Source organism: Desmodus rotundus, chromosome 11 (assembly GCF_022682495.2).
Source record: "Desmodus rotundus isolate HL8 chromosome 11, HLdesRot8A.1, whole genome shotgun sequence".
Lineage (NCBI taxonomy): Eukaryota > Metazoa > Chordata > Mammalia > Chiroptera > Phyllostomidae > Desmodus > Desmodus rotundus.
The window spans coordinates 17,317,978-17,330,371 of NC_071397.1; the positions used below are offsets into that span (position 1 = coordinate 17,317,978).

The window sequence follows — 12,394 nt, forward strand, 5'->3', positions numbered from 1 at the left end:
AAAAGAACCTATGCACCCCAATGTTCATAGCAGCACAATTTACAATAGCCAAGTACTGGAAGCAACCTAAGTGCCCATCAGCAAATGAGTGGATCGCAAAACTATGGTACATTTACACAATGGAATTATTTTTAAAAATGACTTAAAACACTTCCAGTCAAGATGGAGGTGTAGGCAGACACGGCTCGCCTCTTCACACAACCATATCAAAATTATAACTGAAATATAGAACAACCATCACTCAGAACCAAGTTGAGTGGAAGTCTAACAACTATGGAATTAGAGAAACCACATCCATGCGGACTGGTAGGAGGGGTGCAGATGTACAATGGGCTGGTCCCTCACCCGCATGTTGTGGATAAAAATTCGGGAGGGATATCTCAGGAGCAAGGAGTCCCAGCCCCACACCAGGCCCCCAGCCCAGGGTTCTAGTACCAGGAAGATACTGGAACAGTTCCTACAACTTCTGGCTACAAAAACAAGCAGGGATTGAGTCAGTGGAAGAAAATGCTGGAGCTCCAAGCAGTTCCTCTTAAAGAACCCACCCACGAACTTACTCAGACTCAGTCCTTCTGAGATCCAGCGTGGCAGGCAGCAGCTTGAAAGGCACCAGTGGTACACAGGGAGAAACTGAAGTGTCTGGCATCAAGGTGAGCAGAGGCCATTGTCACTTTGCGAAACCATTCCCCTTGGAGCTGGTAACTCTGTTTGACTTGCCTTGGAGATCACTAGAGATGCTGCCCCACCCAGCTTACAGGCTCACACAAGCTGCTTTTCCATATGAATGGCTGGTCTGGGCTCCTGCTTCACATCTTCCTAAATTCCATCAAATAAGCAACAGCTGGCATCAGTGAGCCGCAGGCCACACACTAGAAGCAACCAGACTAGATTCACAGCTTGGCTTCACATGGGAATCTCCAAGCCCAGCACAAGTAGCAGCCATCTCAGATTGCTTTACAGCTTAGGGAGGGTGGCCCTGGGCAAAACACAGTTGGGAGCTGACCTTGGCCTGCATCATCTAGGAAACCTCAGGGCCAGCGCACCCAGTGGACAGCTACAGACCACATTGGAGCATCACCACCCTGTCCCTGTACAGCTGATCCTCCACAGAGGGCAGAGGTTAGTGGTAAGCAGTCACAGCCAATCTTTGCAGCTGACTGGCCTGAGTAAATCCCTCCCACTGATCTGCCAACAACAACCAAGGCTCAACTGAAAGAAGAGGGTATACTCAGCCCACACAAAGGGCATACTTCAAGTACCCAGCTTTGGTGATGGGGAGGCTGTGCCACTGGACCCTACAGGCCACCTACTACCTTAGGGCACTCTACCAAGACACAAAGTCAAAGGAACTCTACCTAATACATAGAAACAAACACAGGGAAGCTGCCAAAATGAGGAGACAAAGAAACATGGCCCAAATGAAAGAACAGATAAAAACTCTAGAAAAAGCTAAACAAAATGGAGATAAGCAATCCATCAGATGCAGAGTTCAAAACACTGGTTATAGGATGCTCAGGGTACTTAGTGAAGACCTCAGCATCAGAAAAAAGATCCAGTCAGAAAGGAAGGATACACTAATTGAAATAAAGAACAATATACAGGGAAACAACAGTAGAGTGGATGAAGCTGTGAATCAAATCAATGATTTGGAAAATAAGGAAGCAAGAACAACCAATTACAACAAGAAGAAAAATGAATCCAAAAAAATGAGGATAGGGTAAGCAGCCCCTGGTACAATTTAAAGAGTTCCAACATTCTCATCATAGGGGTGACAGAAGGAGAAAAGAAAAAGCAAGAAATTGGAAATCTATTTGAAAAAATAATGGAAAAAAAAAAAAAAAACCTTCCCTAATTTGGTGAAGGAAATAGACATGCAAATCCAAGAAGCATAGATTGTTCCAAACAAGATGGATGAAAAAGGCCCACTCTGAGACACATCATAATTCAAATGCCAAAGGTTAAAGATAAAGAGAGAATCTTAAAAGTAGCAAGAGGAAAGAAGTTAGTTGCCTAAAGGGGAATTTCTATAAGACTGTCAGCTGATTTCTTAAAAGAAGCTTTGCAGGCTAGAAGAGACTGGCAGGAAATATTCAAAGTCATGAAAAGCAGGGACCTACAATCAAGATTGCTCTCCCCAGCAAAGCTATCATTTAGAATCAAAGGGCAGATAAAGAGCTTCTCAGACAAGACAACACTAAAGGAGTTCATCAACACCAAACCCTTATTATAAGAAATGCTAAAGGGACCTGTTTAAGAAAAAGAAGATAAAACTATGAACAATAAAATGTCAAAAAAATACAAGTCTATCAACAACATGAATCTAAAAAGCAGACTAAGCAAACATGAAGAACAGAGACAGAATCATGGATACAGAGCGTGTTTTGATGGCTGCCAGATGGGAGGAGGTTGTGGGGAGTAACGGGTGAAGAGGTGAGGGGATTCAGAAGTATGAACAGATAGACACAGAATAGCCGTGGGGAGGTAAAGTACAGTATAGGAATGGAGTAGCCAAAGAACTTACACGCTTGACCCATGGACATGAACAAGGGTGGGGGGATTGCCTGAGGAATGGTGGTGCTGGGTGTAGGGGAGGCAAAGTGGGAAATCAGGACAACTGTAATAGTGTAATCAATAAAATATGTGAGCCCCAATCCAACTGAGCTCATATTTCTATTCACTCTCAGCTTTGCCAATGATTCCAAGCCCTAAGAACAAGGAAGCTCTCCCAGACCTAAAGGAGCATTTGCCTGGGTTCTCAGGTTATCCAATGACCAAGCACACCCCCTGATGTTTGGGTGCTTGGTAAGACACTGGGACTCCAAATGCCTGAGACTGAATGCACCTCACTGGATGCCCAGAGCACCCCTACAGGTCACAAGTAGAGTCTTACTCTTCTGAGACCCACCAACCTGTGTCTACTTTCTGGTCTGGGGGCATTTCCCCGTTTCTCTCATGTTGCCCTCAAAGCCATTCCTTTCTCTCCCCTCCTTCTGGGACACTTTAGGACAATTTCTTCAAAGAATTTAGGCTTTATCTAAGAGACAAGGAAGAACAGTCAACCTCAGGAAGCTCCTACATTCCTGCCCAAATCCCTAAAGTAAGGCTTACAAAGGGCCTGGTTATCCGTTGAAAGCAACAGAAAGGAGTAAAACACCCATTAAATGCTTAAATCAATCATCCTGCCACACTAATACACCATCTCAAGGGAGAGGAGAATTTTTATTGCTAGTCATTATCTCCAGCTCAGTAGTTCTAATACACATTAAAAATCACAATATTTTAATATTGAAGGATATTGGAGACTGCCTAGTAAAACTTTAAATACTAAGACTACAAGTGCATTAGCAGCAGAGCTGATACTATGACCAGATATTTTGGCTCTGTGTTCTGTATATTTTCTACTGAGTTCTCCAAAAGCAAACCACACAATTCCCAAAAGAAACCCAAATTTCAGGTTAATTTCCAGTTCCAGAATGTAAGCAGATCTCATGAAATTGTTGTGGGGTTTTTTTGATAATCAAAAAAAGGCATAGTTCATTGTGGTGCTTTTAAGAAAAAAAATGTCAAGTTGTATTAAAAGATAGTGACTCTGAAAATAATATATTTATGGATGATTAGCAAAATAAAGCCTAAGATCATGCCAAATTCAAATGTTTTCCTTAATTTTTTGTAGCGATATTTAAACACTTAATTTGCCTTTCCTGTTTTGCTACAAACATTTTCTGGTCTCGATCAGTGGGTATGTTTTCTTTTCTTATTTTGTAGGGAAGACTTAATCATATACTTGTTTTAAATGAGTTGGAAAGTTGGGAATTTGACTTCAGCTTAACTTTGCCATTGTGCAGCCTCTCCTGTATACCTGATGTGAATTACTTACTGTTTGAAACTATGGTTGGGTTTCTCATTGGTGTATGTAGGTAATCCTAGGCCTTACTCTGTGCTTGGGCACCTAACTAAATGTCATTGATTGAATTCATATTTGGAGCTTATCATATTGCCTACCAGTTTTATAATATAGAACACTTAAGGTAATTATCAATTATTATCTGCATTATTGAGTTGGGTCTATTGGAGGCTCAGTACTGCTAGGACACTCTCAAACCACAAATTAATGGTTAACCTGGGCAGTGGTATAGAAATTGATACACTTATTTTTACTCCATCCATTAATGCTTAATTTAAGCAGCTTCTAGAAAGTTGATCAGTATTATTTTGAAATATTTAGGACTTTTTGGAAAGTCAAGGAATTGAATTAAATCCGCCTGAGACAATGGCTCTCGATCCCTACATTGAACTCCGAAAACAGCCTCTTCGTAAGTACGTCACTCCGTCGGACTTTGATCAGCTCAAGCAGTTTCTGGCCTTTGACAAACAAGTAAGTGACCTGGGCACCTTAGTAAGTTTACTCCTTGCCAAATGTAGCGGTGTTTATTAGCAAGCTGTTCTGGTAGATGTGTGTTTGGAAACATTACATCTATAATGTAACCATTCGGGTACAGTGCTATTCTGCTGGTTTCATCTAGAGTCAGAGGTATAGGAATGCCCCGTTTTGTAGTAGAGGTCCAGTGAAGATTGTGGAGTTGTCTTGTGAGTTCCATCTAACTTTCAAATCTTAAAGCATTCCTGAGCTACATCTGCTTCCCACTTTACATTTCCAGCCAGCAACTTCTTTCCCAAATATGAGTTAATCTCATAAAATCCTTTAGGAAACTTAAATGAATTATTGGGAAATTTCAAAGGTATTGTATATATGTAGGTTTCTAATGTTAAAATAGTAATGTCACTGAAATCCCACTGCAGTGGCTTCCTTGTTAAATTTCTTATTAATGTATAAGTACAGACTGTTCTGAGTATTTTCCAACTCTGTCCAGCCTTCCTCCCGTCCCCCTTGTGGGCTTGTGTAGAGGAGCAGATTTCAGTCTTCCTGTGTGTGCCAAAGGGAAAGAGAAAACAGAGAGACCACCCTCAATGCGTCTTTGCTGCTTGTTTTTCTCTCAGAAATTCCTCTGAGTTCAGAAAATTTTACCTAGCATGATCATAATTTTTTAAGGACATTCTTTTACCGATCATATATCTGTTATAATTTTGTATTTAAAGATTGTGTTGTTGATACTGTTACTAGAAGATATGTGTGATGGAACTAAAATAAAGACTGATAAATGAAAATTCTTTCCATACTAATTATACATAAACCATCCACGTGTATCTTTATTAATACAAAAAAACCACTATATACAGTATCCTTTGCTCTTTTAACTCATCTTCTCTTTCACTGCCTAATATTTTGGATCAAAGTGAATTCTTTCTCAGCACAAATTTATAAGGCTATTAATATTTTCCAGCTTTTGACATGTGATATGTAATTTCAGATGTTTTTGTGTGTTTCGTATTTCCTTTTTATGAACCATCTGAGATTGCTTCATTGTCTTTCTAGCTATTTTTTTTCATTATTGTCTGATATATAAATGCCAAAGTAACTAAGCTAAACTCTCCACTTGTACAGTTCATATACAAGTCACTACTTTGGATTTCTTAAAGGTTCTTCGATTCTATGCAATCTGGGATGATACAGACAGCATGTTTGGTGAATGTCGGAACTACGTCATTCATTACTATCTTATGGATGATACAATAGAAATTCGAGAGGTCCATGAACAGAATGATGGGCGAGATCCCTTTCCACTCCTGATGAACCGCCAGCGCATGCCCAAGGTTTTGACGAAGAATTCAAGTAAGCTTGATTTGATTCCTTTCCGATAATTGGGACCCTTTTTTGGACCTCAGAGGAGTTACTTAATGTGGTCATTCCCCTTTACACTTAGAAGGTTCTTGCTGTATTCTTGTAGGAACTCAAAAAACTCCTTTTCTTAATTTCTCTCCTTTGCTTGCCCCCTTGGTCTGGGCTTGCCCCTGAAATGGTCAGGTGGGGATGACTGGTGCCCAAATCAGGAAACACCACCAGAGCAGCTGTGGGAGACTCACTGATGTGTGGAAGATCAAGGCTTCTGAACTGAAGCAACTTAATGCCTTTCTGAAACAAGCTTGTTTTCATTCAAATATACAGCTTACCACTTCCTTGTGGGCTTCCTTGGCGTTGCTTCTTGCCTCAACTATGTGGTGAAGGAAATTTCTGTTTGGGATAACTTAAGATAGGAAAAGGCATGTCTGTGACTCATAGAGGTGGAGCCTCATTGTATCAACCCTTGTTCTTTCCTTGCTGGTATAACATAACCCAGTGGGTTGAAGAGTGAGGATGCAGCAAAACGCAGGTGACACCGGCCATCCATCAGTATTTCTCTGGGATACTTAGGCTTCCTTAGTAGTTTAAGAATTTTCTCTTATGAAAATGTCATCTTGGTGTCATGTAATGATACTTCTCATGCTTGGATGGCTAAAAGAACTCTGTAAATTTTCATTGATTATTTTCCCCTTTACTCTTTTTCTGTTTTGGGTTTTGTTTTGTTTTTTTTTTTGAATCAAGGAGATAAGAAATTCCAGGTATTGAGCAAGAGGTTTGTCTTAGAGATTATCAACAAATTGAGATTAGAGGCTATGAACAAAGTGGCAGTCTGAAGGCTAAATTCAACCTACCCACATGTATTTCTTGGCCTGCTCAGTGTTTTTTAAAAATATGCGGTGCTATTTGGGGGCAAGGAATTGGAGGTTCTGTTATTGGGAGGGTGGATAAACAAAATGTGATGAAGGTATACCTTGACAGATATGTAGTAATTAGAAGCAATAAATAAAATGCACAAGAAAGCAGAGGGATGCATCTCAAAAACATAGTGCTGTATAGAAAACAAGAATTGAAAAGAGATGTATAATGCAGTAACATTTACATAAGTAAAATGCGCACAAAACAATATACATAATACACATATAATAAAAAGCTGCATATTAGAATGGTTGTTGCATGTGAGGTAGAGGAAAATGACATTGGGGAAAAGAATAAAAGGGAATAAAAACTGTCATCATTTTAAATTGAGAGAGTTAACATTAAAAATCTATTTTTTTGAAAAATGAGAATAATTGCTAACCCAGCTTGTATTCTCAGCTAGCAACAACTGGGTCTAAACCATGCTTCAACAGCCAGCTGCTGCCTACCATATTCTTAACACTTAGCTTCCTGTACAGCCCTCTTAGAGTTCTAAGACATTGGTGCTAATGTACTAATTCTGGCCTTTCATGTTACCTAAATGAGCCTGAAACTCCTGCCATCTGGAGCTAATAAAAGTTAGAAATTTAGTAGATTGCAAGAAAGGAATGGGAAAGTAGTCAGGGTAACATGAAAAAAAAAGTGTCACTAAAACTGAATTCCTTGAAATCCCAGGATCCATGTTCTCTGCCACTACCAATGTGACCGATGTCTAAAACTTCCAATATGTAATCATCCTGTTCTATAGCTTCTCAAATTTTAACAAGCTTTTCATCAGTTATATGGGGAGGCAGTGTGGGGACATATGTATAGTTCTTTTAAAAGATAGGAAACATGCCCTGGCTGGTGTGGCTCAATGAATTCAGCACCAGACTGCAAAGCAAAGGGTCACTGGTTCGATTCCCAGTCAGGGCACATGCCTGGGTTGCAGGCCAGGTCCCCATTTGGGGGCACACAAGAGGCAACCACACATTGATGTTTCTCTCCCTCTCTTTCTCCTTCCCTTCCCCTCTCTCTAAAAATAAATAAATAAATCTTTAAAAAAATTAAAGATAGGAAACATCATTTGAGGGAAGATATTGTTAGTCATGCAGTAGAGGGACAGAAAAGGCTAAGCTTCCATCAGATAAATAATTCCTTTAACTAGAACTGTGGTGTTAGAGAAGTGACATTTAATTAACTCTCAAAGGCATTTATCCAGTGGATGATTTTTACTAAATTTGATTAAACAAGAATTAAATATATGCTGTGGGAACTAGTTCATGTGCTAAGTGCTCTGGAGGATAGAATGGAAATGAAATTTCCAGACCTAGAATGCCGGTTCTTTTTATTTTTGTGTGTGTGTAAACTTTTTAAGTATGTTTTATTGATTATGCTATTACAATTGTCCCATTTTTTTCTCTCCTTTATTCCTCTCCATCCTGCATCACTCCTCCTACCAGTATTTCCTGCCCCCCCACTTAGTTCATGTCCATGGGTCATATATGTAAGTTCTTTGGCTTCCCCATTTCCGATACTATTCTTAACCTCCCCCTGTCTATTTTGTACCTACTATTTATGCTTTTTATTCCCTGTACCTTTTCCCCCATTCTCCACCCCCCACTCCCCACTGATAACTATCCATGTGATCTCCATTTCTGTGATTCTATTCCTATTCTAATTGCTTGTTTAGTTTTTGTTTTCGTCTTTTAGATTCAGTTGCTGATAGTTGAGTTTGTTGTCATTTTACTCTTCATAGTTTCGATCTTCTTCTATTTCTTAGATAATTCCCTTTAACATTTCATGTAAGGGCTTGATGATGATGATGAACTTTAACTTGACCTTATCTGGGAAACACTTTCTCTGCCCTTTCATTCTAAATGATAGCTTTGCTAGGTAGAGTAATCTCGAATATAGGTCCTTGCCTTTCATGACTTTGAATACTTCTTTCCAGCCCCTTCTTGCCTGCAAGGTTTCTTTTAAGAAATCAGCTGATAGTCTTATGGGAACTCCTTAACTGTCTCCTTTTCTCCTGCAGCTTTTACGATTTTCTCCTTATCTTTAATCCTGTGTAATGTAATTATGATGTGCCTTGGTTTGTGCTTCCTTGGGTCCAACTTCTTTGGGACTCTCTGAACTTCCTGGACTTCTATTTCAAGGAAGTCTATTTCCTTTGCCAAATTGGGGAAGTTTTCTTTATTGGCTTTTCAAATAAGTTTCCAATTTCTTGCTCTTCGTCTTCTCCTTCTGGCACCCCTATGATTCACATGTTGGAACACTTAAAGTTGTCCCAGAGGTTCCTAAACCTCTCCTCATTTTTTTTTTTTTTTTGAATTCTTGTTTCTTCATTCTGTTCTGGTTAAATGTTTATTTCTTCCTTCTGTTCCAAATCATTAATTTGAGTCCCAGTTTCTTTCCCTTCACTATTGGTTTCCTATATAATTTTCTTTATTTCACTTTGCATAGCCTTCACTTCTTCCTCTATTTTGCATCCATACTCAATCATTTTTGTGGGCATCCTGATTACCAGTGTTTTGAACTCTGCATCTGATAGTTTGGCTATCTTCTCATTGCTTAATTCTTTTTCTTGAGTTTTGATTTGTTCTTTCATTTGGGCCATCTTTCTTTGTCTCAGTACACCTGTTATGTTGTAAGGGACAGAGCCTTAGGTATTTACCAGGGCAAGTCAACCCACTTCACTCTTGTGTGTTGTGGTGCTGTCTGTGGGGGAGGGGTCCAAGAGGGAACAATGCTGCTTGCTCAGCTCTCGCCCCAGTTTCAGCCACTTCCCCTGCTACACACAAGCAAATTGAGCCCTTCTGGTGCTGATTCCCTGGTGGGTGTGTTTGTGTATGTTCTAGGACCCTGTGGGTCTCTTCAATGAACCCTCCTGTGAGGCTGGGTGTTTCTCCTACTGCCACAACCCCCACAGGTTTTTACAGCCAGAGGTTTTGAGGCTTTATTTCCCTGCACTGGAACCCTGGGTTGTGTGATCTGTCTCTCTCCCTTATTGTTCTTCCTGAATTATCCACACTCGAATGTAGGACCACCTGGTCTGCCAGCTGCCATCTTGCTGCACATCCTCACCACCCCAGCTGCCTATCTCCTCACCTCCTACTGGTCTGCATGAATGTTTCTTCTTTAACTCCTTGGTTGTCAAACTTCTATAGAGTTTAGTTTTCTGGCAGTTCTGATTTTTTTTTTGGTTTTAAATTTGTTGTTGTCCTTCTTTTGGTTGTGCAAAGAAGCATAGCATATCTATTTATGCCTCCTTCTGGCCAGAAGTCTAGAATCACTGTTCTTAAGTCACTTCTATTGACTAGGGAGGCAAGTCACATAAGTACACAAAGTTGTTAAATAATGACACAAGTGTACACAATTACCTGATTATATAACTTAGACATGTCATCTAGACAGAGCTCAGAAGAAGAGATGCGAGCTAATATGAATGAAGAAGACTCTGTGGCAGAGCTGGGATTGGACCCTGATTTAGAATGGCAGAGAACAAAGAGAAAAAGCAATTTAGAGAGGAGAATAAGAGCAAAGGTTGGGAAGTAAGAATAAGTTTAGTATTTTGGGGGGTGTCCAAGAGACAGTGACTAGGCAGAGAGTTTGTGTTGAACAATAATAGGAAATTATGGGAGTATGTTTCCAAAGTTCTCTCCACCAGGGTCTTCTTTTCAGTAAGGATAAATCAAAATTATATACTTTGTTATGCATGGAATTAAAATATCTAAAAGTTCTAATTTTACACATTCTAAAAGTTCTTTGTTGGAGATAATTGCAGGTTGCCAATATGTGGTAGGTAATGCCAAAAGAAGTGCATTTGGCTCACCAGAAGCCGCCTACTACTCAGCTGTTGAACCCAAGCCACTAGGTTCTGAAAGTCTGTTCATTATCCTTTAAAAAGGCTTTCATTCTTTGATCTTGCCTTTTCCAGGATAAATACATATGTCAAACAACATCATAATTTACACTCTAAATATGTGCAGCTTATTGTAATAAATTATACCTGAAGAAAGTTGTAAAATATAAATCCATGCCCACATATATCATAGTCAAAGTTAAGAACACCCACTTAAAAAAGATGGTAAAAGCAGCCCCCAAGAACAAATTTATCCATACAGAACGACAGTTATAGTGACAGCTAATTATCAGTAGCAACTGTAGTCACCAGAAGACAGTTTAATAATATCCTTAAAGTGTGAGAAAAATAGAATTTAATATATAGAGAAACTATCTTTCAAGAAGAAGGTGAAATGCATCTCTAGGCAAACAAAACAGATTTTACTAACAATAGATCTTTACTAGAAAAATTCTTGAGTGCACTTCAGGTAGAAATAAAATGACTCCAGAAGTAAGATCTAAGATATAAGAAGTGATAAATAAGTAAAATGACAAAGTGTGATAAATCTGAATGAACACTGAGTATACAAACTGAAGTAACAATGTTGAATTTGTGGGGGTTAAAAATATCAAAGTAGAAATAAATTACATTACAATAATGTCACAGGAGGGGATAACATTTAAAAACATTTTAATTAAACTTATTAGTAAAATTTGTTAATAACAATATACAAGTTTCAGGTGTGCAATTCTATATGTTCTGTATATGCAGTGCCTGCCATTCAAAGTCTAGTCTCCTTCCATCGCCGTATAGTTGACCTCCTCACCCCCACTCATCCTCCCCTACCCCACTTCTCCTCTGGGAACTACCATACTGTTATCTGTATTATGAGTTTCTTTGTTTGTAAAAAATAGAAACACATTCTGAAATAGTTATTTTAAGAACATACTTAAGATGTAGGGACATACAGAGGTCAAAAAAGATGCATAAGCAAATAACAAAAGAAACTGATAAGACTATATTAATATAATACAAATAGATATTAGGACAAAAACACTGCTAGAAATAAACAGGATCATTACATATTGTAAGAATTGCATTTACTAGGAAAATGTAATAATTCCAAACTTGTATGCAGTTAATAACATGGCTTCAAAACATATAAAGCAAAAATTTATAGCACTATTATGCAGAGAATGAACAAATCCATCAAAATAGTGGGAGTGATTAAAACACTTCTTTTAATAACTATTAAAAGAGACAAATCAATAAGCATATATGTGAACAATATAATAATGAATATTCATTTAAGCAATATGTAAATGCATCAACACCTGGAAAATTTCCCATTTTTTACTTTTTTTAACATTTTGAATTTTTAAAAATTTTTTATTGTCATTATATTACAATTGTCCCAATTTTCCCCCACTGCTCTCCTTTGTCCCACTCACCCCCTGCTCCCACAGTCAATCCCCACCCTGTTGTCCATGTCCATGCATCATTTATGCTTGTTCTTTAAAGGGCCCTTCCCCTTCTTTCCTCCCTTATCCCCCACCCTCCTTCTCTGTCAGTTTGTTCTTTGTTTCGATGTCTCTGGTTCTATTTTCCTCATTTGTTTGTTTTGTTCATTAGGTCCCTATTACAGGTGAGATCATATGGTATTTGTCTTTCACCACCTGGCTTATTTCACTTAGCATAATACTCTCCAGTTCCATCCATTCTGTCACAAAAGGTAGGAGTTCCTTCTTTCTTTCTGCTGCATAGAATTCCATTGTGTAAATGTACTACAGTTTTTTGATCCACTCATTTACTGATGGGCATTTAGGCTGTTTCCAGCCCTTGGCTATTATATATAATGCTGCTATGAACATTGGGGTGCATAGGTTCTTTTTAATTGGTGTTTCAGGATTCTT

The 12,394-nt window shown here is 38.8% G+C and overlaps 1 protein-coding gene across 3 annotated transcripts in view; it reads left to right on the top strand.

The window, feature by feature from the left end:
* EFHC1 (EF-hand domain containing 1) overlaps positions 1 to 12,394 on the top strand; it is a 72,327-nt gene that overhangs the window by 22,158 nt on the left and 37,775 nt on the right. For all 3 annotated transcript variants that reach the window (XM_045193264.2, XM_045193265.2, XM_024557810.4), the window contains 2 exons: positions 4,226 to 4,375; positions 5,539 to 5,731. In XM_045193264.2, coding sequence (XP_045049199.2) covers positions 4,226 to 4,375; positions 5,539 to 5,731 — 343 coding nt within the window. The remainder of the gene's footprint in view (positions 1 to 4,225; positions 4,376 to 5,538; positions 5,732 to 12,394) is intronic.